This window comes from Nyctereutes procyonoides, unplaced genomic scaffold, assembly GCF_905146905.1.
Source record: "Nyctereutes procyonoides isolate TBG_1078 unplaced genomic scaffold, NYPRO_anot_genome, whole genome shotgun sequence".
NCBI classification, from domain to species: domain Eukaryota; kingdom Metazoa; phylum Chordata; class Mammalia; order Carnivora; family Canidae; genus Nyctereutes; species Nyctereutes procyonoides.
Window position 1 is genome coordinate 880,288 of NW_026575048.1, and position 25,232 is coordinate 905,519.

At 60.0% G+C, this 25,232-nt stretch overlaps 1 protein-coding gene across 4 annotated transcripts in view; it reads right to left on the reverse strand.

The window, feature by feature from the left end:
- Nucleotides 1-25,232, reverse strand: part of MYT1L (myelin transcription factor 1 like) — a 141,584-nt gene that overhangs the window by 89,976 nt on the left and 26,376 nt on the right. For all 4 annotated transcript variants that reach the window (XM_055327330.1, XM_055327331.1, XM_055327333.1 and 1 more), the window contains exon 4: nt 18,200-18,555. In XM_055327330.1, the coding sequence (XP_055183305.1) occupies nt 18,200-18,555 (356 nt within the window). The remainder of the gene's footprint in view (nt 1-18,199; nt 18,556-25,232) is intronic.

Sequence of the window (25,232 nt, forward strand, 5' to 3'; positions counted from 1 at the left end):
TGAACTTGACTCGTTACCGACTCTTAGACAGATGTTCGCGGCAATTGCTTTTAAATTGTTTGTTTTCACAGTGATGCTCAGGAACCACAGTGGAAGGCCTCGGGCTCCGGCAGCGGCGCCGCCACCTACGCTGGGCGTTGGGTGTCAGGAGCGCACGTGTGGACTGAATGACGCTATTTCGAATGTTCTATCTTATAGACAGTGTGTCACGGTCCACGGAGAGGCAACGGGAACGTGCGGCCAAAGTTTAGAAACTACATCTAATTAACGGTGGTTCCCGCATTCGTATCTCAGGTTTGAGAGGGCGGGAGGGAGGGGGGTGCGCTTGCCCCGGGGGAGCCCGGAAAGCTCCGGGGCGCGTGCGGTCAGCGGTGCGCCTGGGGCCCGGACGCTGCGGCCTTTACCGTGACCGCGGCACCCCGGGTTTGCCCGCCTCCCCGCGTCAGGAGCTGCGCTGCTGGGAGCACCGTCCGGACGAGCACTACGTCCAGTCTCCAAAAACGTGTCGGACAACTTGCTAAAACAACACCGGGTTAAAAAAATTACATAAAACTCCTGTTTTTCACCCAAAATGTATTCTAACACTCAAGGAATATCTGGGACGTGCATGTCTGTCCCCCGTGCTGCAGGGTCGCGAGCACGGGTGCTTCCAGTGCAGGACTGACGGGCGGGCTCCGGAGGCTCCCCTCCCCCAGCCCTCGGACTGGCTGCAGGGAACCCCACGCCGCCGTCACCCCCGCCTTCTGTCTCTGTGATTAAAAAAAAAAAAAAACAAAACACAAAACAAAACAAAGGAGAATCGCTCCAGTTCATCAACGTGCTGGAGGAAGGAGGTGCACCGATTAGCACTAAGTACCTGTTCCCTCACGGCTGAGCCGGGGTGTCCCCGGGGCCTCCGTTATGACGTCACGCTGATCCCTCCGAGGAGACTTCGGCCGGGCACCGACACATCAGTGACGATGTTCTGCTGGCCCACAGAGCAAATCAACAGCTTTTAAACATCTAAGGCGTCTTTCTAAGCATCGGCAAGTCAAGTTTCCCGTATGTTAGTCATAGAGCGTCGCCCCTTGTCTACAGCACATCGGGTCTGCTTTCTGGATAATCCCTATCGATCCCTTTCTTTAGCATAAAGGATACACGTGTTCCCGAGGAGCGGCAAGGGGAGAGACACCCGACCCGGGAGCACAACCAGGGACCGGCTGGACGCGTCTGACTGGCATGCCCGCCGCCCCCTTGGTGCAGGGCTCCGGGTCCTGGACGCCGCCGGCAAGCCTGTCCTGGTGGATGCGTGCACGTGTAAAGGTCACATTCTCCTCTCCACTTACACACTGTGGCTTCTGTATCCACGGGCTGTGAGCGGCGGCGCGGCCCCCGGGCAGCCAGCCTGGCCCCCGCCGCACCGAGTGGGGGCTCTGAGGCCACCCGCTGTGCCCGCCAAGACCCAGCCGTGATGCGAATCAATACATACGCTTGAAACCATGGAGGCACGAGCACCGTCTTGGGGCATTTTCCAAGATGAGTCAAAGAAGAAAACACGTCAGGCAACGTGTATTATTTTCATGATTTTCTCTTAACTTCCTGTTGTGAGACGCGCCTTAGCATCCTGAAGGACGTAGGAAGGAGGAGACGGATGGAGGCGCGAATGGGAAACAGAGGCCTGTGTCACCCCCTGGCTCCTCAAACTGCGGGAGAGGCTGCCCGGGGACCGTGGCCGTGACCCGCACCTCATGGAGGTGAACACCTCCCCGCCACGTTTAGGTTTAGTTGACTTCTGTTAATTCTCCACCCTCTGAATCCTAGGGTTGCCTTCAGTTCCTTGGTCCCAAGTAGGAAAGGTCTTTGCTGTTACAGCCCCTGAGCCCCCTACGCCTCACCCTCCTGGTAACCAGGCACCTGTTCCTCTCTCACTCGATCCCTGAGCTATGTACCCCCACAGAGGCGAGACAGCCATTGTGCAGGAGCCTGCAACCTCGCCCCACGCAGGGGGTGGGGGTATGGGACAGCCATGGTACACAAGCCTGCAGCCTTGCCCCACACATGGGGTGGGGGGACGGCCATGGTGCATGAGCCTGCAGCCTTGTCCCATGCACCATGCACCGGGGGGAGGGGGGGCAGGATGGCCACAGTGCAAGAGCCTGCAGCTTTGCACGAGCCTGCAGCCTTGCCCCATGCATGGGGAGGATGGGATGGCCATGGTGCACAAGCCTGCAGCCCCGTCCCATGCACCACGGACCAGGGTGGGGGGACGGCCATGGTGCAGGAGACTGCAGCCTCTCCCCATGCACGGGGGAGACAGGATGGCCATGGTGCAAGAGCCTGCAGCTTTGCACGAGCCTGCAGCCTTGCCCCATGTACGGGGAGGATGGGACGGGCATGGTACACGAGGCTGCAGCCTTGTCCCACACACTACACACGGGAGGTGGGGGAGAACGGGACGGCCACAGTGCAGGGGCCTGCAGCCTTGCCCCATGCACGGGGAGGATGGGATGGGCATGGTACATGAGCCTGCAGCCTCGTCCCACACACCACACATGGGGTGGTGGGGGTGGGGAATGGGACGACCACGGCACAGGAGCCTGCAGCCTTGCCCCATGCACGGGGCCATGGGGAGACAAAGCGCCACCGCCTCCAAGGTGCCCTCCAGCTCTGGGTCATGATAGTGGGCTTCACAAGAGCAGATGCACCGCACCGCGGTCGCAGACATGTCAGAGCAAAGATCAACGGGGCACGTGAGAACACGAGCCGGTCAGGTGACTCGTCCACTGCTCACTAGCGTGTGGGGCTGGGGGCACCGCAGGCCTGACCCCTCTGGGGAGCTTCTACGGGAAGCGCGAGGAAGCTCCGTGGAAAGACCCCGCACGGCGAAGGCGGTCTGCACGCGGTGGCCGGGCTTCCCGTGGACGCAGCGCCCCCAGAGCAGGGACCAGGGGAAGCGGGCCTCTCTGGGAACAGGCCGGGGAACCGTGTTCGCGTGGGGCTACGCGGCCGGCGGCACGGCGTGGCTCTTCCTCCCCGTTCGGCGTCGTGTGCGGCTGCGTGACCACCATCCGTGCGGGTGGGGGTGGCAGTAGACGGTGCCAGCCGCCAGGACTGCTTGCAGGTTATTGGGGTTTCTCAGTTCCTGGCATCCGGCCACCTGGAAACGGCCGTGACATAGTCAGCTGTTCTGACGTGGGCGGTGGGCGGGCCGGCGGGCAGCAAGCAGGCTCCACGCGCCCACTGGCACCGGCCTCCGCCAGGGTTCGAAGCGCTTACGGTCAGCAGGGACGATTCCATCTCCGGTTTTGGGATTTCAGGCAATTTGCCCCTCTGCTTCGCTTGTGCCGAGGCTAAAACGACGTGGTCCACGCTGAAGGGGGCACGACCCGCGTGCTGGCCGGGGCTCAGCGATGTGGCTCCGACGGTCCACAGCCTGGACCTGCGGCCGCACGAACCCCGGGGCTCACGGGGCCAGGGGTCCATCACAGACGGACAACGTGTTGCTGTGAAAAACCTGTGGGTCACCAGCTGCATAAAAGACTGTGACTTTCTACACTGGAGTTTGGGGAGGAGCCCAAAGGACCTCAGTTTTCTTTTTGTGGTTTTCTGTGGTAAGTGTGCGCCCTGCAAAGCCGCGAGGTCACAGACACGAGGTGGAGCCACGGACGTCATGCGGAGGCGGAGTGAGGGGTCCGGGCCCAGAGGCACAGGCCGCTCAGTGCCCAGGCCCACGTGCCCTCGTGGCATCTCCAGGAGCTTTTCTGAAATGCCGTGGGTGTGATTCTTACCTCCCTGGAGTCAGACTGTTATGAACAATTTATACTTAACAGTGACCATTAGGGGACCAGAAAGAGATCTGAAAGGAAAATCACGTAGGGTTTCTTCGGCACTTTCACGACCGCGATTTGATGGGGGGAGCTCTGCGGATTTCGACGTTATAATGACAAGCACTGGCCGCCCGATGCGTTGTCTCAAAAAAATACATTCGAGACCCAGCTCTGGACTCTTCCAATATCCAGTCCTGATTGTGTTGCTCTTTCTAGCCTTTCAAATAAGCCCTGGGCAAGCAAACACACAACAGATTTAAAAAAAAAAAAAAAGGACAAGAAAAAAAAAAACCCAGAAGAACAAAACAGAAAGGAGAGAGCCCGCATCAAAGCGGGAGATGCTCTAGACTTTCCAGGGCACAGGTGCTGGGGTCTGGGAGCGACCCCCCAAGGGGCTCCAAGCCACGAAGCCCGTTGTTCCTCAGGACGGCAGCGCGTGGGTCGAGGTCTCTCATTACAGAAATGAACGAACATCACAACTTATTTTTGACTTATAAGTAGGCAAGGGTGGTAAAACCTTGGATTCCAATGACTATGCTGGTGTTAAAAAAACAGCCGCTGGGGGAAGGTGGGGTCAGGTGCTCCCGCACGCGGGGTTGCCCGGCAGAGACGGCTGCGCTCCTCGGCCCCAAGGCCCGTGTGTGTCCTGAGCAGCCGTGGGAGCACCCCTGACCCCACAGACGACGGACGGAGCCCAGAGGGCCCCGCTGCTGCTGCCCACCGGAGCGGGGGCCACGGGATGCTGGGGGGAGCACTGTGTCCACTTCGGAGCAGCTGGATGGCGCGGCTCTCAGGCCCGGACCCGGACGCTCCGTCCAGACTCTTCTCTTCCAGACGGACCTTCCGCTCTTTGTGACATGCGGTTCTCATGTCTCATCCCCAGACTGCTTCGGGATGACTTGAGGACTTGGTTATGACACCAGCCGTGGCTTGTCAGCTTGCTTAGCCTGTCAACCCCTGGGGCCCGACCCTGGGGTCCGATCAGGTGTGCAGGGGAGGCCAGGAACCAGGGAGAGTCCAGACGGGCTTCAGGGACCAGCAGGTGCATAACGCCATGTGGACGGAAACATGAAGGAATCCAGGGGGTGGCAGGGGGGCAGGGGGCAGACTCCCCGGGTGAGGAGGCTGCACAGGGGGCTGGGAGGACCGCAGGGAGGACGGAGACCACCTGGGTGAGGAGGCTGCAGAGGGGGCTGGGAGGACCATAGGGAGGACAGAGACCACCTGGGTGAGGAGGCTGTGTAGGGGGCTGGGAGGACTGCAGGGAGGATGGATATCACCTGGGTGAGGAGGCTGTGCAGGGGGCTGGGAGGACCGCAGGGAGGACGGAGACCACCTGGGTGAGGAGGCTGTGCAGGGGCTGGGAGGACCGCAGGGAGGACGGAGACCACCTGGGTGAGGAGGCTGCAGAGGGCCTGGGAGGACCATAGGGAGGACAGAGATCACCTGGGTGAGGAGGCTGCAGAGGGGGCTGGGAGGACCACAGGGAGGACGGAGACCACCTGGGTGAGGAGGCTGTGCAGGGGCTGGGAGGACCACAGGGAGGACGGAGACCACCTGGGTGAGGAGGCTGTGCAGGGGCTGGGAGGACCACAGGGAGGATGGAGACCACCTGGGTGAGGAGGCTGTGCAGGGGGCTGGGAGGACCACAGGGAGGACGGAGACTCCCCACCGCTGTGCTCATGACGGCCCTCTCCTGTACGTGACCCCTGCCGCCAGCCCCCTCCCTGAGCCCAGGTAGAGTGACGGGAGCTCCCCCTCTGCCCTCATCCTCCTCAAATACCCCAGGTGTGCTCTGGGGCAGGTGTGGAGTGCTTCCTCCAAGGGAGCAGAGAAGCGTCCCCCGTGCCCAGGTGCTGGTCATTCCTGCAACCTCTCCTCCCACGATGGGCCCCGGGGGCCCCCACACCCTACCCGAGGCCTCACCCCCGTCCTGACGGAGGGGACTGCACCCGAGGCCTGTTCGCCACCGAAGTCCCCATGAGCAGGAAGAGGCGGGGAGTCTGAACTGCGAGCTGGAGGGAGGGCTGCCCATGCATGTCCGGCCGGAGGACCCCGGCCGGTCCCCCTCTAGCCTCGACTGTCACATTTCCTGGTCGTGGTCCTCCCAACGATGTTGGTTGTCTTGGTTTCAGCCTTAGGGGAACTTCCCGATCGATGAGGTCTGCCCATGTTCCCTGTCGAATCAGTGGCTACAATGATCCGAGCAGAGATGTGCCCTCACGACCCTCGTCAGCTCGTGTAGGTGAAGGACGCCCGCCGCTCCAGAGCCCAGAGCCAGAGCCCAGAGCCCAGAGCCCAGAGCCCGTCCCCAGCGACGTTTTCTTAGGATCCTTGCGTGTCAGTGCGGGAAAGAGTTGTCGATAGGCCCCCATCGGGACTTTCACACCAGAAGACACGTGGGTCCATCAGGTCGAAGCAGCCTGTGTGTGTCCCGGTGCCCTTGAGGCGCGAGCCCTGCCGCCGCGGCCACCCCGGGCCCCCCGGGCCCTCGCGATGCTGCCCCGCTCTCCAGAACTTGCCAATATCTGGGAGTTCAGAAATGGGCCAATCTCACCCATCAGTCACCCGGGACCTCAGAGGATCCAGGTGAGGAAGGCCTGTCGGAGACGCGACTCGTGCTCCCCGCTTCCGTGTGGGTAGGTGAGGCGGCTGGTGAAGCTCGCGGGGACCCCGGCTCACAGGGAGCCCCGCCCCCGCCGGGAACGAGTGCTCAGAGGAGCACGGCACCTGGCTGGGGGGCGCTGTGTTCACTGAGCGGCCGCCGGCCTCCCTGGATTCCCGCCCGGCGGGAAGCTCTGCTCCGGTGGGTCCCCCCCACCCCGACCCAGCACAGGTGGAGCACGGGCGTAGGGCTGCGTGGGGCCCCGGTGCCCGGGAAGGGCCCTCTGCTCTTCCACATCGAATGTGCCCCTCCTTTTGCTCAACAGACGCCCGCGCTGCAGGCGCACGAGGCACGGGGCACGCCCACAAACTCGGTGCTGGCGCCAGGGTGCCGAGGAACTCTGCTCACACAGACTAACAAATACTCAAAATCTCTTGCAATTAAATGTTTACAATGAGAGGTTGCGGGGCGCCTGGGCGGCTCAGCCCGTGGAGCCTCAGGCTCTTGATTTCGGCTCCGGTCATGACCTCAGGGTCGTGGGATCGAGCCCCGGGTCCGGCTGCACGTCAAGCAGAGAGTCTGCTTGGGGTTCTGCGTCCCTCCGCCCCTCCCCCATGCACACACACACACACTCTCTCTCTCTCTCCAAAAATAAAAAAAAGATTAAAAAATAAATTGAATGAAATCTGACATGTGATTTCCAAATTGATGCAGAAAAAATATTTGGAATTAGTTGGTTTTGCTTTTACGTAAGGACAGTAGAGACCGCCCGCCCCAAGTGATCTCCCTGCGCCCTGTGAGGGCAGCGGGGTGGCCCCCAGGCCGACGCGGCATCGGTGGGCACCGTCGTCCCCCCGGCAGGAAGGCTGCGCGGGCTGGTGTGGTCTCTGCGTGCGGAGCTCCGCGCGGGCAGGAAGGCGCCGTGGGGCACGGGTCCTGCTTAGCCGGCCTCCCCGCGGGGAGAGATGGAGACGGCCTCCGCCCTTGCTGGCCTCGCCCCTCCTCACCCATGCGCTGCAGGGGCCGAAGGAGGGTGATACCCGGGGACTGGGTGGTCCTGCCAGGCTGGGCGGCAGTCGGAGCCTCCCGGGGCCCCGTCCCCCTCACCCGGGATTCTCTGTTCCCACCAGCACGAACCCCTGGGGGGATGATCGTGGAGGCTCCCGCGCAACCACCCCGGACGCGTGTTCCCAGCCCTCTTCCCTGAACCGGGTGCTGCCCTTTGGTGGCGGCCCATGGGCTTGGGCCCCGCGCCCGGGAGCGTGTGCTGAGCGGCTCGGCCCCCGTGTCGCCCTGGGAGCTGTGGGCGGGACGCAGCGGGAGCAGAGCCTTCCCTGCACCCGGCTGGGTCCCGCCTGCTGTCTCGCTGTGGCCACCCGCCCCCGGGACGCGAGCAGGCTCCCCGACGAGGTAGGGGATCGCGGAGGCGCTCTTCATCTCGGCTCCTGTCATCGCCCCCAGCTCTCCTAGGGCCCGAACAACAAGCATTTCCCGCACCCCCTCGGCTGTGCGCTGGGCCGCCCGACGGCAACCTGGCGGTGCCAACCCTGGTCAGGATTAGGGACACGTGTCCCGGGGTAAACTGAGGCATGGGCCGACGCCCCTGACCAGGAGGCGTGTCAGACTCCAGCAGCCGTTTACTTGCTTGGGTCAAACATCGGCATCTCTGGACGTCGTCCTCAAACTGCGAACTGCGCAGCTTCGGGGAAGAGGGTGCGGGAGGGGACCTCTCAGGTCACGGACTGGCGCGGCTGTCACCGTCCTCGGGCCCGGGGGCACCGAGGCGACACTGCTCGGCGGGCCATTCGGCTGCTAGCTATCGAGCACCTCTTTGTGCAGAAGCATCAGCCACACACGCGTCCCCGCAGCCACGGAGGTGGCGTTGCCGGAAGACACGCTGGCACACGGAAGGTAAGTGTGAGGTGTGGTGCCCTGGCCTGTGCGCGGAGGAGCAAGGAGGTGGCAGGACACGGAGCGTCAGAGACGGGACCAGCAGGGCCGGGCGGGGGCGCGTTGGGGCCGTGCCGGGAAGCAGACAGGTGGGTCGCGGAGACCCAGACGTGTGTCGTTCACGCTCCGTGATGACTTTGTGCTTGTTAAACCTGATTACCTCCATGTAAGCGAGCACGTTTGGCCAGGGGCCACCCATTGGCCACAGGGGGTCACGCAAGAGTGTCCGCGGGGGCCCCGACCCTGGTTCTTGCAGCGCGTGCACCCGCACACCTCACTTCACCGCGGAGGTCGGGCCGCCCTGCGCCAGCTGCCTCTCGGCACCGCTGCTCCCGCAGCATCCGCTCGCGTCTTGTCCTTCCTCACGTCTTGGTGATTCTCGGCATTTTCAACCTTTTTCGTGGTGATCATATTTGTGACGGTGATTTGTGATCAGCGATGACAAGTCGCCGAAAGCACAGATGACGGCCGGCGTGTAAAGCGTCTCCTCACGAAGGCGGGCACGTTGTTCGTTTATTTATCTAATTTTATTTTTTTTAATTAATTAATTAATTTATTTTTTTGCTTTGTTCGTTTAGACGTGATGCTGGCGCACACTCACCGGAGCGCGGTGCAGTGTCAACACGACTCCGTGGACTGGGAAACCAAACGAGTCTTGGGACTCGCTTTGGTTCAGCGTCCGGATCCGGAACGGAGCCGCGGCATCTCGGAGGTGTGCCTGCGGATACACACGCGTGTGACGTACACGTATGTTTTTGTAACACGGATCTTCCATCAGCCATCCAGCAGCGGACCCCGCGCGGGCGTGGACCAGCTCTCCTGATGGCCTCACGTCCTGCGGTGCTTTCGGGGCCCCGAGCCCTGGTTTTGGAGTGTGATCCGCACGCGTGTGCCGAGCACGAAGCCTGAGAAGCCAGCGGCGTTTGTCCCGCCGACTCGTGGGGGCCGGGCCTAGGCTTATTTCACGAGCAAATCTCCAGTATGTGGCGCGGGGCCTGGTACGCAGACGGGGCTGCAGGGACGTTCACCAGCCCGGTGAGTGGACCCAGGGAGGGAAGGCGGAGTGGGCGCGCAGACACGGCCCGATCACGCGTGGACACCAGGGTCCCCGGGAGGCCGACCCGTCCGTGGCGTGGCTCTGGCCTGGGCCCCGCGCGGGATCTCCGAAGTCGGGCGGTGAGGCTGCCCCACGGGCGGAGGGCAGGGCCGAGGCTCCCGGTGAAGATCTTCACGGACTGTCCGAGGACACCTCTGTCCCGCGGCCTTTCGCGCTGCCCATCCGGGAGGGGTTCCCAGGAGACGGATGATCTCGGTGAAGGAAAAATAGAGGCGTTTTCCCAAGGGCCCCGAATCACGTCGTACCCCGCAGACACTGGGTCGTGCTCCTTCCTTCCTCCTCCCTGGAGGCCCTGCGCCGCCCCGTGTCCTGAATGGGGCTCCGCGGACCTTCCCCCTCGAGGCCGCCTCAGGCCGCCGCCTTCTCTAAATTTCGACTTAAAAATAGGACAGTTGTACCCACCCACCCAGAGAAGGAGCTGTGTGAGGTCCCTAGTCCCCACACTGAGGCAGACTGACGCCCATTAGCACCCTCTCCCTCTGCCTCCTCCCTCTCTCTCTGTCTCTCTGTCTTTGTCTTTCCCTGTCTCTCCATCTCTCTATCTCCCCATCTGTCTCTGTTTCCATCTCTCTCTCCCTCTATCTCTGTCTCTCTCCCCCTCTGTCTCCATCTCTCTCTCCCTCTCTCTCTATGTCTCTCTCTGTTTCTCCATCTCTCTCTGTCTCTCTCCCTCTCTCTGTCCCTCTGCATTTCTCTCTCCCTCTTTCCCCGTCTCTCTGTGTCTCTGTCTCCCTTTCTCCCTGCCTCTTCCTGTCTCTCCCTCTCTCTGTCTCTTTGTCTCTCCCTCTCTCTCTCTCCTCCTCTCTCTCTGTCTCTCCCTCTCTCTCTGTGTCTCTCTCCCCTTCTCTGTCTCTCCCTCTCTCTCCCTCTCTGTCTCTCCCCCTCTCTGTCTCTCCCCCTCTCTGTCTCTCCCTCTCTGTCTCTCCCTCTCTCTGTATGTCTCTCTCTGTGTCTCTCTCTCCCCTCTGTCTTTGTGTTTCTCTGTGTCTCTCTGCCTCCTCCCTCTCTCTGTGTCTCTCTCTTCCTCTGTCTCTCTGTGCCTCTCTCTGTCTCTCTCCCCCTCTGTGTCTCTTCCCCCCTCCCCCCTCCCTCTCCCTCTCTCTGTCTCTCTCTCCCTCTCTCTCTTCCTCTCTGTCTCTCCTTCTCTCTGTCTCTCTCTGTCTCTCCCTCTCTCTCTCCCCTCTCTGTCTCTCCATCTCTGTCTCTCTCTGTCTCTCTGTATCTCTCCCCTCTCTGTCTCTCCCTCTCTCTGTGTCTCTCCCTCTGTCTCTCCCTCTCTCTGTCTCTCTCTGTGTCTCTCTCTCCCCTCTCTGTCTCTCCCTATCTCTCTCTGTGTTTCTCTGTGTCTCTCTCCCCCTCCCTCTCTGTGTCTCTCTCTCCCTCTGTCTCTCTGTGCCTCTCTCTGTCTCTGTCTCCTTCTCTCTGTCTCTCTTCCCCCTCCCCCCTCTCTCCCTCTCTCTCTGTGTCTCTCTGTGTCTCTCCCTCTCTTTCTGTCTCTCCGTGTCTCTCTCTCTTCCTCTCTGTCTCTCTGTGTCTCTGTCTCTTGCGCACACCCACACACACGCAGCTCACAGAGCCTCCACATCTCGCAGTGGGCGCGGGACCAGTGGGCGTGTTTGGCTGGGAGGGACTCGGGCGGACTCAGCCCTGCTCTTCCTTCCCACTCGACCGCGGTTAAGGCCCGTCACGTGGAAAGAGTCTGACCCGTTTCCAAAGGCCCTTCAACATCGACAGCAGCACGACTCTCGAGGGACCCGAGCTCCACCGTCTTCCGTGTCTGGAAATTTTGTTCTCCGAGCCCGAACCCTGACGGCTGTCCCTTGGCGTGTGACTTCTAATCCTGCCTTTCGTAGGACCAGCGGTCCGTATTTTTCAGGGACTCACTGCTGTTTCAAACTATCTGAAGCATTTCCTTTGGCAGGAGGCACTGTCTGCTTCGTGTCCGTGTCCTGGTGGGACCCCACGCACGTCTGGGTGTAGGGAGGGCACCGGTCATTTCTCGGAACGGCTGTCACCGTGCTCCGGGTCCCCTGCGCTAGAGCGGCCTGGATACGCACGGCCGTACCTTGGACCCCGAGTCTTGGAAGAGCCTGAGCACGCGCGTGGGAGCCCGCGGAGAGCGCCCCTGGCCAGCTGCTGCTTGTCGCCCTGCGCACGTCCCTCCCTCCACGCGGCACCTCCCGCGGCGTCCAGACAGGACAGCAAGCCGCCCGGAGGCCGCACTAGCCTCCTGAGCTGCGGGGGCGAAGCCAGGCCCCCGGGCCTCATTCTGCACACGAGGAGCTGGCGTTTGCAACACAGGTTAGGTTAATAAGCGAAAGCAAATAAGCTGGAAATTCCTGCAAGTGGACCTTAAAACAGATTGAATAAAAACACACTCGATCTATTCTCTTACGTCTTTCTCTCCTCATGATCACGTAAAGAAAGGCTCTTCCCCAGCCCCTCATGCATGTTGCTCGCATCTCAAACCTACGTGACGTTACATCCTCGGCAGGTTTTCTGGTTTGGGTTTAAGTTGTCTGAAAATTCATGAAATACAAGCTATGATTGTATTTTATACTCCTGCAAAGTTAGTTTGCGTGAAGTCAGTCTCGTTCTTATCGCCGACTTACACCCAGAAGCGCCTAACCCTGTTCACTCGTTTCCAAGCGATAGAGCTGTGCCCTCCACTCGTCTACACGCTGAGCCGCCCGAAATAACGCGTTCATGGACGTAGGGGAAGATCAATTTTTAAGATGATAAAAAATCATCATATTCTTTCTCCCAACTGTGTCCACAGCCGTTCTCAAGTTGAAACCTTGCAAACCAAGCACGTCATCTTTGTTTCTATGTTGGTCTCAGAACTCATTGCCGTTTCTGCTGACTGCAGAGAAAACTGGTTCGCTAGTGGTGATTTTCCGAGTCTGCATTTCAGCGCGCTCCCCCCCCCCCCCGTCAGGGACAGCTCCCTGAGGGCGAGGTAAGAGGGTAATTGGCTGATGACTATGAGGACAGCCTCCTGAGGGGAGTCTGGGGGACTCGGAGGCCACAGGACGGACCCCTCGCCACCTGCCTTCCGCCTTCGTCTTAGAGAAATTCAGGCCCATCTAGTGCAAACTGTCACGATGCCTGAGCAACGTGGGGCCTACTGCATCATCCTGCTTGAAAGAAAGAGCACCCTGGATACTTGGCAATTAAAAAAAAATGTTTCTTTGAGGAGGAATTTATACGGGGTGGGTTTTGCCTTGAATTCCCGTCCCAGGGAGTGGAGTTCCTGCAGAGAATGGCCTGTTAGCAGCTCCACCGCCTACAGGGCGGCTTCGCGCGAGGGTGAGAACAGCGCAGGGTCGGCTCGAGGGAGGCGCTGCCACGGGGCACGTGACGGCCGGACGGAGGCCGGAGAAGCGCCGGGTGCATGCACCGTGGCCAGCTGTGCACCTCGCCGCGCTCGTCCGCCTCGGCTCCCTGGCTCCGCCGGCCTGCCGCGCTCGTGTGCTACCTGCGGGAGGTTCTCACCGCGACTCACTTTCCCCCACACCAGCCCGCGGCTCCCCAGCTGTGAGCTCCCCGGTGGCCACCGCCTGTGTGCGGCTCACCCACGAGCGGAGAGTGGCCGCGAGGACCGGACTGCCCTCGGGGCAGGAGGGCAGGAGGGCAGGAGGGCCTTGACCGCTGAACGGTCAGCTGGGCTCCCCCCTGAATGGGTCACGGCGGCCCCAAGACTCAACGAAGAGCAGCGCAGAGAGGCCTCCACCTCCTTACAGGGGTGTGTTTCAGAAACGGCACATGGGAAGCAACGGTTATGTGTTGAAGACGGCCGTGAGCATGGACGTTTTCTCTTGTCTGGAGAGCAAATTGCTGTGTTCTTGGCCCACGGAATCGTCTTTCCGGTCAGTGGGCAGGTCTGCACGTCCTCCCAGGGACACACATAGACACGCTGATGGTATAGACACACGTACGTGTGCCCGTACTATTTAAAGTAGTATTTTTAGTGGAGGTGAACTAGGAAATTAGACCACCATTGGTGAGGCATTAAGTGACCACTTTACCTAGATTTCTCAAATTGTTAAGAATCCGAAAAGATATTTACCGCGGGACAGACAAAATCTGCTATTAGAAAAAAAAAATCTATGATCCCCTGAACCATAACTTTCTTACCTTTAGTATAAAAGGGGGACTTTCATTTAATAAACGCAGCCTAAATCCGGGAAAATAACAAGGGAGAAAGGGAGGTGGGCGGGGGGTGGGGGTGACTGGGTGCTGGGCACTGAGGGGGGCACTTGGAGGGATGAGCACTGGGTGTTATGCTATATGTTGGCAAATTGAACTCCAATAAAAAAAATCTAAAAAAAAATAAACGCAGCCTAGGCCATTGCAACGCATTCTGAAAATAAAATCCTCCGTGCAAAAGACCAGGCCAACCGGACAAAATATAATTTTGATTAATTCTATCCGAATTTAATGTAATCCGAAAAGAATCACTCAGATCCTCTTCCCTGTTGCTCAAACAGGCAGAAAGTGATGAAAAGAACACGAGGCCCCGGTAGGAAGAGCCGTCCGCACAGTCTGCCACACGACCACCAGCTACTGATAATCATCGAATCTTTCTGGGGCTCACTCTCTAGTGAGCACGACAGTGAACCGGTCTCTACCCATCTCACACAATCACTGAAGACCCAGCATAATCCCGAACCTTAATACACCTGCTGGACGTGTGCGTTATTGGCGATAGTCTGCTGAGACATAACTGCAAGGCTGGGGGACCCTTGGGATTAAAATCACTATCTAACCCCCAGGTTATAAATAATGGTCCTCTACAGTCTTTGGGCCCCTGTTGTGATAGCCCAGGGGTTTAAATATGTTTGTTTTTTTTTTTTTTTCTAAAACAAAACGTCTGGGACCACGCGATCCAGTTTGTAACAGAGATGGGACACGCTGCCTACGCTGTGGCAGATGAAGCAGTGATCGCATCCCAGGAGCAGACGTGGGCGGACTCTGCATCTCCTCGTAAGGCTGATATCGTGTGGCCCCGTCACGATGCCCTGATCCCTCCTGCCGGATGGCGGTCGGCTGCGTGTGGACGTGCATGCGTGTGGGCCAGCCTCGCGCCTTCCTTGTCTGGAATGTTCCCCTCTCTCTGTGCTACGATCGCCCCACTTCTCTGTTAACCTAATTCAGTGTCTTGCTTCCGTTTGCTAAGACAAAGGCACAACCCGCCTTGGAGGGGGTCTGCCGACAGCTCGGGGATTAACGGCCACCAAGAGCAGCAACCAAGGAGCGTGGAAGATTGACTTCCAGACGGTGACCCAGAACTCTGGCCACCCGACCGAAAGGTACACCCCCTGCTTTCCACCAAGGTCCGATTTCAGCCGGAACCGTTCAAGGAGGGGACGAGGGCACGCAGAATGGGATGCCCTGTGCTCGTGCTGCGTCTCTCACGGCAAAGACGTTGCTATCATGGAGGAGCTCACACTGTTGGCAGCGATGTGGGCGCTCCATTTGCCAGTAAGGTCCCACAGACTGTACCTGGTAAGTGAGGGCATGAAAACGGGGCACTGATAGATCTATATGCCTTTCAAAGCCCTATTTTACTGCATTAAACATAGTTTGGAGTTTGTGCGAAACGAGTGCTTGATGAAACACTTGGCTAACTGGGGTCTTACGACACTGATCATGGGCGGCCTCCAACGTTATAGGAAATCTGTGTTATAGGAAATCTCGGTGAAGCAGTCTCTAGATATCAGGCACTGACAGTGATTTCTTCTTGGGAAAGATGCTTGTAGGGACGCCGGGGTGGCTCAGAGGTTGAGCATCTCCCTTTGGCTCAGGTTGCGACCCCAGGTCCCGGGATCAAGTCCCACCCACGTCGGGCTCCCTGCAGGGATCCTGCTTCTCCCTCTGCCTGTGTCTCTGCCTCTCTCTCTCTCTGTGTGTCTCTTGTGAATAAATAAATAAAATCTTAAAAAAAAAAGGAAAGATACCTGTGTTTGTCTCAGAAATCGAGCAAGCCTTTGGTGCTTCCCTGAGAGAACTAGCAGCAATCAGAACCACGGTGGGAGGTCGTCCCCACGGACCATCACTGTTCGACCCGAGTGACTCCTCGGGACCATCTGAAAGGGGGTAGATCACTACACCTTGGTGCCAAGGATACTCCGTTAGTTGGAGGTATTAGTCTTATGATGAGCAGATGGCCTGATGATCGAGTGACACTTCGCCATGGCCCAACACGTCTTTAAAGTCTTACATGATAGATGATTCTAGAAGGAGCTTAGCTGGGGAGCTGGATGCTGCATATGAATTCTGAAACCAGGAACGTGACAATTGATTATTTACCCTCTTAATGGGCATTTGCTTTCCAGAAACTATGCCCTCGTATGCTTCGGATTCTCACCCAGTGTTTGCTAAACACCTGAGTGCTAGTCACCGTGCTAGGTGGGTCATGCAATTAGACACTCGGGGGCCTGCGTCATACTCATGCCCCCATGCATCTCACGGTTCCGTCATACATCCACTTATCATGCCCACTTACTTGAATTTTCCCAGAAACTTTTCTTGGATTTTTCTAGAATCTCTCACTAGTTTTGATCCGCTATCTCACTTCAGAAAGAGACACAGAACATAAAGACTCCTAACTCTGGGAAACGAACTAGGGGTGGTGGAAGGGGAGGAGGGCGGGGGGTGGGGGTGAATGGGTGACGGGCACTGAGGGGGACACTTGACGGGATGAGCACTGGGTGTTATTCTGTATGTTGGTAAACTGAACACCAATAAAAAATAAATTTATTAAAAAAAATAAAAATAAAATAAAAGTACAAAAAAAAAAATAAAAACTACGTTCTAAAAAAAAAAAAACAAAAAAACCAAACCAAAACAAAAAAACAAAAAACTACGTTCTAAGCATTCGAGTTAGAATAATAATTAAAGCAAACCCCGATCTAGTTACATCCTGAAGCTATTTCCGTAAGGCTCCACTTCTTCAAAACATGTCACTCGGTACTTGAAAAGTGGATTTAAAAATGTGAGCCTCAGGAAACTGCACTTGGAAGTTTAATTCTAGCAAATGAAGAGCAGGACCTAAAATGTGGTGGAGACGCTCGGTTTCAGTGATGCGTGTTTACAGAGCTCTCGTACCGGGACGCGGCACGCACAGACACCCGCACCTGGATCCGCGCTGCTGCCCGAGCTCGGAACGGGCACGCGGAAGGGCGATGCTGCTGCGCCCCGTCCTCACAAGGAGCCACGGTCCAGTCACACGCCGTTAAGCAGCTTCAGCACTTAATGATTTTGCCCCAAACGGCACACATTTAGGAAAGGTGCTCACAAGTCACTTGCCAGGTTGGCCTGTTTCCCAACGTTCCCAATGGAACACGGAGGTACCGCCTGTAATGCTCAGCGTGCGGCGCCGTCTCGTCAGGGACGCTGGGGTGTGGGCCACCGTCCACACAGCGGGGCTGGCGGTGCCCACGTGTGTGTGGCCGATGCACGTCATCAGACTCTGTCCACACCACGCTCCCCGATGTCACGGCAGGAAGCACCATCGTGGGAGCCCGCACTTTAACGCGTGGAATCCGTGTGTGTGCACCCACGGGTGCGTGCCCACATATGTGGACATGCTCGTCTACCTGCGTGAACGGGATGGTGAACTGCCCCCAGGAGCAGGACTGAACCTGCTGTGACAGTCATAAAACTCAGGCTCCCAGGAACCAACGAGAATGGCCTCTGGAGGAGGAACATCAATTCGCCTCCGCCGCGCGGCGTGAGCCACAGCCAGCCCACGCCCACCCCATCTGAAGCAGCTCTCCGCGCGGGCCGCAGCAGCCGTCCCCGGTTCCGAGAAATGAGCTCTCCCGGAGTTCAGGCTTCCAAGAGCTCTGAGCCCAAGGAGGAAGCCTGAGAGAAGACACTCCTTTTGCTTTCAGACACATTTGGCGTTTCTCTGAGGCAAACTCGAAGCCAATAAAGACTAAATCTAGATTCTTCAGAACCCCCCCCCCTCCTCTAGAGCCGAGATGACTTTTAGGAAAGGATTATCTTTCAACTTATGGTGGTGAGCCTGACGCTAACAGGAAACCATATAAAAGCAAAGCCATCCTAATTCCGCCCAAAGCACGGTCACCACCGCGCGCGCCACGCCCTGGCACGCCTGGCTCCCTCGCAACGCTGGACACCCCGGGTCAGAAACACGGTCCTCCGGCACGAAGCCAATGACGGGTCGAGGAGCGGTTTCGTTTCAGCGACATTCCTTCCACCCCAATCCGGGACAAAAAGTATGACTTGGCCACCGACAGACAAGCGCGGCCTCCCCCGTTGGCGCCCCCGGGGTCTCGTCGAGCTCCCGGCCCTGGGAGGGCAGCAGGCCGAGCCATCCCCACACCAGCACCTGGGCGGATGCCAGTATGTGAGGGGCAGAGCCTCCGGGAACACAGGATGCTAAAGCCTCGTCGGTGCGCCGCCGTAAGGTCCTGGATCAGTGTGCGCACGGCGAACACCGCACCCACGTCGGTGACGAGCCCTCGGACCCGAGTGACGCACAGCATCTGCCGACTGGCGGCGCACGGAGAGGAATGGTTTCCAGACCAGTGTGAAGGACACCTGGACGGACACTGGTTCCAGCCCCGACCAGGTACACTCACGCTGTGAGCACGCGGTCGTGGCTGTGCCCTGAACCGCCCCACCGGGACCTCCGCGGGGACACTCGGGCCCCCGTCACCACGTATCGCGTACTACTATTTTAAAGATTACCATTGTCTTCCTCCTCCTCGTCGTCGTCGTCCTCCTCCTCCTCGTCCTCCTCCTCGTCCTCCACGTCCTCCCCATCCTCGTCATCATCGTCCTCCTCCTCCTCGAGCTCCTCCTCTTCCTCCCGGTCCCCCTCCTCATCCTCCTCGTCCTCCTCCCTGTGCTCGTCCTCGTCCTCCGAGAACTCCTCCTCCTCGTCCTCCTCCTTCTCGTCCACGTCCTCCGACCCCTCGCTCTCGTAGCACTCATCCACCGAGGAGCTGTCGGCTTTCACGGCGAACGGTTTCCGCTTGGGAGCAGGTTCTTGGGGCTGCTTATCCTGTGTTTTTCTTTTTTTAGCCAAGGGGCAGCCATAGACGCTGTGTAGAGAGACAGAGAGAAGATCGGGGTCACTATCTTTGGAGGTTAGAGCACCAGGGGCCCTGGTCACACGAGCTAAAGCTTAGCAGGAGCGCCACCCACACAGGTACACACGCGCCCACCCGGGCACCCCCACCCTCGCCTCCCCTCCCAGCTCCCCGCTACGGCCACCAGATAATAACGCGGAGGGTCCCACGGAGTTCAGGGGGACGGTTGGGAGGCACTGCCTCCGAGCCACGCAGCTGACAACACAAATTCACGTTCTTCAACACTTTGCCAAACACGCAAGATGTGGGACGGACGTCGTACAAGAAGCCGTAGTCCACGCGCGGAACGTGCACCCGTTTACGTGAAACATAACGCGCGTGTGCTGTGAGAAAGCTTTGGACGCACTTGGATTTCTACACTCCACGGACAAAACGGCACCTGTCACCGCACCGACCTGTGCGAAGAAGATGAACCGCCAATGCCCGTTGCCGTGTAGAGAGACCGAGCACAACTGGCCCTTGCGAGGAATATCGTCCAGCCCATCTCAGCGCCACAGAAAACAAAGTCAGTGTGCTCGGCAGTCGCTCCTAAAACCTGCTGAAATCGACCCACGGGTGGGTACGGCCGTCGCAGCAGGACCCCACCCCTTAGTCTCCCAGAGGGGACCATTTTCCAAAGCCACGTTGCTAATGACTCATCATCCTCCGGGGAAGCCTGCGGATGTGCCACGAGGAACAAGGGGGAAAGACCCGGGGCACAGAGGCAGCGGCTCCCTCTGTCCTAACATGAGATGTGTGATCTCCGTGACCGAGTGAGCCGTCGGTAGGACTCTGATGAGCTTAGTGTTGGACCTGAGATGTGACGTGTTTTTCCAGTCTCACATGGACACGTCCAGCGCGTGTGTATTTTGGGAGGCTCCGTGGGGCTGGAGCCCAGGCCCTGCCAGACTCAGAGGGGAACGACACAGACGTAGCCGGCGAGTGAGACCGCGTTGGACCCGATCAGTGCCGTTGGCGTGTGCACCAAATACCGGGCACGTCCTGGACACGGGGGAAAGTGTCGCCTCACGAATGGGTGGCGTGGGATCGATGCGAGGATGAAGTCATGCGACGGCGCTACATTAGGCAAAGCAGGGAGGGGCAGCGGGCCCGGGGAGCCAAGGCTGAGGCTGGGGGGGGGGACTTCGAGGGGGACGTGTGGAGCTATTCAAACACATTTCTGCAAAGATGTGAACACAAGAAAGAGCGTGATCAGTGCAGAAAACAGACATCAAAACCGAACGCAGGGGGGTTTGGAGTGTGGGACGTGGGGCTGGCAGGGAGGTGGCAGGCACCGGCCAAGGTCAGGAGGGGCACGACAGCCTGGGGACTCGGGGACGCGTCTCATTCCCAGGAAGGGTGTGGGCGGAAAGGGTGGGCGAGGCGGTCACCGTGGCGCCCTGGTGCCCGATGAGGGTCCTCAGAGCCTCTGCCGGATGCTCAAGCCCCTGCTGGCCCCGGGCACATCCCCACAGCAGTGGGAAGAGGCGCGGATAGACCCGTGGCTGAGGGACGGGCCGTCTGGAAGGTGACGCGTCCCAAGTGCTTGTGGCAGGTGCCACGCGGTGGGGCTGGGACAGATACTGGACTTCACACTTCAGCCCCCCCCCCCATGAGCGAGGGTCGCACACCTGCTTTAGGGATGGAGGCAAGGGGTCTGTACGGAGGTGGGTGCCGCGCCCGGCGCGTACTCGGTCCTCGGGGGGACGTGGTGCCTGCGCTTCGATCCTCGTCGCAGGTTTGTTCTCGCTCAGGAATCCGGCGACCCAGCAGGCCTGTCCCCCCGCGTGGTTCTGGACACTCACTACTGCGCAGTTTGCCACTTGGATCAACACTTCCCAGACAGCTCCACCGGGAATGAAAGGCAGTGGCAGTGACTGTACGTCTCCTAGAAAGTGATTTGCTCCGGTTGCTTGGGTGCCTCTCGTGCTGTCGTAGCGCTGACACGACTCACCCGGGGCCCGGAGGACGCTGGTGTGCGCCGGGGCCCGGGGTCGAGGGACCTCGTTCCCATCCCAGCGTGCGACCCTGCTCGGTCCCCTCTTCCGTGTGCACGGATCCCTTTCTTCGTCCGTAAAGCGAGGGGCGCTGGCTGACTGCTGAGGCTCCACCAACTCCGAAACCCCGGGTGGCGGGTCATCTGCCTTTTGAAGCTCAGTCCTTAACCACTGAGCTTTCTTACATGCGGTTCCTTGCACACGCCGGGGAGACTGAGTCAGGGGCCTCGGACGCTGGAGGACTGGCTGCCCACCAGCCAGGCTTCTCGGGGGACGGCCCTGGTCAGGAGACGGCCTATGCGTCCCGTCTGTGTTTGTCCGAACGAAGGATACGCCGCAGTGAGGGCGCTTGTCCCTGCAGGGTCGGCCCACCGTGTTCCAGGTCACCACGGCAGCCACCTGCCCAGCGAGGACTCCTGCTCCGCGCCGAGGTCACCTGGTCACCGGAACAGAGCACCCGGCCTCCCTTGGACCATCAGGGTCACCCAGGTCGCGAGGACGTGACGTCAAAGTGGCCAACAGGGTGCTGCGCTTCAGTGATGCTGCTCAGAGTGCTCCGCGTCACCACGGCCGGGCTCCGGGCTTCATCCCCGTCCCGCCCACCCGCCTGCACACACTTCGCTGCCCGAGGTCTCCCGACGGCCCCCTGGTCGCTCAGACCTGAGACGGGCGCGAGCCTTGGAGCAAGAGCGCGGAGACGCTCCTTAGAACAGAGGCTGCTGTTAGTGACAGGCCGGTGGGGACTTGGAGGGCAGGTGCCTGCTGAGGGAACACCTGCACACCCGGGGTCTGCACCCCAGGACCTGGCAGGTGGGGGCGGGCCTGACCTCCGAGGCGCGGGCGGCTGCCCTCGATACTGCCCACCTGCTCCTCTGGTTGCAGCGACCGCCCTCCTGCCCTGTCCTCCAGAGCCCCGTGTGGGGGGGACCCAAAGGGGGAGGAGTGGAAGCATCGCTGGGAGGAGCGTGGGCAGAGCGGGAGGAGGCAGCTCGGGAGCGGGGTGGGCCACGTGGAGGGACCGGCACGTCGAGCCCTGCATTCCTGGCTCCGCTTTGCATACACCGGATGGGCTCCCGCATGCTGGCGGGGCCTCAGTTTACCCGTCTGTGTGATGAACGGGTTGCCAGTCCCTTTGCTGGGCTACTTTGAGAAGCATCAGAAATCCCTGAATGGGGTCCTCGCTGTTCCCAGCGGAGCGCGGCTCCTAGCATCTCTCCGCTGCTTCTGTTTATGATTTTGGAAACTGTTTCCATGAAACTCCCGGCCGTTGGCACCTGCCGGCCTCGGGCTCCTGGCGCCTGCTGCTAACCGCTCGCCGCCTGCTCCGTCTTTCCTGTGTCCGCTAATGTCTGCCGACCGTCTGACACGCTTGCCGCAGACACGTCCCGTGGGCCCCTTCCCCGCGGGCTCCAGTCCACGGGCGCCAGCTCCTGGAGCCTCCTGTGAACGTGACGGCGACGAGCCTTCACCCGCGCGTCAGGCGGCAGCTGCTCCAGCGGCGGCTCAGGCCCGCAGGCGCCTCCCGGTCCGTGAGACCCGGGGTTCGGGGCAGGTCGGAGCGCGGCCTTGGGGGCAACCCTGCCACGTGAGCTTGGGGGGCGTGGATCCTGCGAACCCACATTCTGCGCATCTCGCGTGTGCCGCCGAGGTGACCAGCCCCCGGGAGGAGGGAAGGCTGCCGCCCCCGTCACCTGGCGCGTGTTGCCAACGCAGGTGCCATAAAGTGAGCCGGCTTCCGACTGCGTCACACTCGGAGCCGTCGGGGCTCACGCCGACCAGCACACGCCAGTCCTGCCAGCAAGACCAGGGCTAACTGGGAAGCGGGAAGCGGGGACACGGACGTGGCGGGAGCGCCCGAGCTCAGCGGACGGTGTGGGGTCCGCGTCGTCCTTCCCGCCAGCTGCGTGCTTCCCACGGTGGCCCGCGGGGCCTTGCGGACGGCCGGTGGTCAAGGACTGTTTGCTGAATGAACAAACTGTAGTTGTCCCCTTTTGTTAAAAATGACAGCACTTACCCCATCCCGGCGTGACTACGGGTTTCCCCAGCTGGAGAAAGCAGCCTGCGTTCCCTTGTGAGGTTTTAGGGCCGTCGTATCCTGTCCGGTAGCTGCGAGGCATGGCTGGGTATTTAGTTAAGATTAAAGACAATTTAAAAAATCAACTCCTCAGTCGCGCTGGTCACATTCTAAGCGTCTGGTGACGTCCATCGGCACCATCGTCCAGCGGGCAGGTGTGTGCCACCGGCCGGGACTCGCAGGTGCGCAGCAGGCGCGTGTGGGTGAGCCCCTGCTGGACGGACGCCGGTGCTGCGGGGACAGGAGCTCGGGGAGGTCGCTCGGGTCCCAGGACTAGGGCTTCAAGGCAGCTCGGTCTCCTCCTGCAGTCCCTCACGGGAGCGTGTTCTGTGAACCTGGAGCACAGTGGGACTGATCCATCCCCAGGGACGGGCGGGTACCGGAGCGGAGCTCAGTCCACCCCCCCCGCCCCGCCCTGCATGCCTGCAGGTGCCTCCCGGGCGTGGAGGCGACCCCAAAGGCCAGGTCCTCATTGGCGGGGGCTCGACAGGCTCCATGCCTCATGCATCCACGCCCACCCCCAACCCTTTATGGATGTGACGCTTGAAGGTGACGACAAATGGGTTTTCTGCTTGTTTCACGCAGCTGAAACCTCAGAGCACCCGCGATACGGTTACTGTCGGGGACGGGAGCTCGCGTGGGGCCTGGCGGGAGCTTCCCGAAGCTGCAAATGCAGAACCGCGTCGAATCTCCCGCACGCCCCCGTGTTCCCTGAGCGTCACTGTGCCGTCCGGATGCCCCGAAACTCCTCTCGGTTGTTGCAGCTTTTACGGTCCTGCCGGTGTTCACTGGACTTAAACAATCTTGAGTCTTTCCTCTCACATCTTTTTTTTTTTTTTTTATCATTTTAGAAAACTGGTAACTTGCTCTGAGAAAATGTCATGTCTCTCACGCTCTCCAGGCTGCTTGCTGTTTTATTTTTAATGGTCTCTTACTTGAGGCTTTCGTTTATCTAATTTCTTTTTTTCTTTAAGATTTTATTTATTTATTCACGAGAGACCCAGAGAGAGAGGCAGAGACACAGGCAGAGGGAGAAGCAGGCTCCCTGCAGGGAGCCCGACGCGGGACTCGATCCCGGGACCCTGGGGTCATGACCTCAGCTGAAGGCAGATGCTCCACTGCTGAGCCCCCCGGGTGCCCCTTATTTAACTAACTTTAATGTAAACAGAGGACGAGGCCTCAGTAACCGAAATCAGATTTGCTGGCGTGTTCCTGCTCCGACGGGAGAAGGACTGGGCGACGCTCGCCAAGGGAGGGCGGCCAGCTGGGCTCCCGGACGCACGGGTGCTCTGGGTATAACCCTCCTTGCACGGGTGATACTTATTCTGTGTCGCCCGAAGAGCCTCTGCTGTGCCGGGCTGAAAAGGATGCTTTTGGGGCCCCGGGTGGCTCAGGGGCTGAGCATCTGCCTTTGGCCCAGGGCATGACCCCGGGGTCCTGGGATCGAGTCCCGCGTCGGGCTCCCTGCGTGGAGCCTGCTTCCCCCTGTGCTTGTGTCTCTGCTTCTGTCTCTCTGCATCTCTCATGAATAAATAAATAAAATCTTTAAGAAAAAAAGAAAAAAGGTAGTATTTGGATGTGATTCTGGACGAGGACAGCGCGACTCACCGAGCACCCTGCTGCTGTGTCTGCCGTCGTCCCCGGCGTCAGTCCCAGGCCCTCACAGCCGCTCTCTGGCGTAGAGACGATGATAGTTCCCCTTCTAAGGACGGGGCCCCGAGTTCTCGCCGAAAGCCACACGACTGAGTCACGTTGGACAGAGCGCTTGAACCTCCCGTGTCCCCGTGTCTTGCCTTCCCGGTCCCTCTTCCTCATCGGGCCACTGTCAGGACCCGTTAAGACGGTGACACGCCCGTTTCTTCGGCGTCTATCCTACGTAAGCGGAGATGAAATACTCCTGAGTGAGTGGACCGGGTGGCCCTGCGCCCGCTGGCTAAGAACACGTTTCACGAGGCGCAGCGCACACGTGCTTAGGCTCCCGGGACACGAGCGCAGAGCAGCCCGATGGGGGCGGGACGGGCGGACGGACGGGCCAGTGAGGCTGCCGTGGGGAGGTCGGGCCACGCGGCCCCAGACAGGCTCCTCCATCGGGACCCCACTAGCGCCCCCGAGGGTCCCTGAAGGGGCCTCCGCTGGCCTCGCCTCGCTGCTCCATGTACCCATCCCTGGGGGGACCCCACCGGCCCTGCCCGGGAGCCAGGCCCACGTCTCGGCTCCAGCCCGCTGTCCCCCGGCCTCTCCTGTGCGGGCGGCGCCTCCACCAGCGGCTCACAGGGGAGGGCACGGGGGGGGCACGGGGACCCGCGTGTGTGAGGGCGTCCCCGCGAGCCCTGCCCGTCACGGAGGGCTGCCCGGAGGACCGCGCTGGCCGGTCCCTGTGCCGCCTCCTTCCTCGTGTTCTCGTTCCTGGCGATGGGCCCCCAAGTCCATGCTTCGTCAGGAGCCGGGTCCCTCTGGCTGCGGCCCGGTTTTCGCCTCCTGGCCGGGCGCTGGGGGGCTGCGCCCATCTGGAGCCGTGCAGGGAAACTCAGTATTTGCTTCTAGCGCAGTTTTCTGCTTACGTTGCTCTGGCCCCGGAC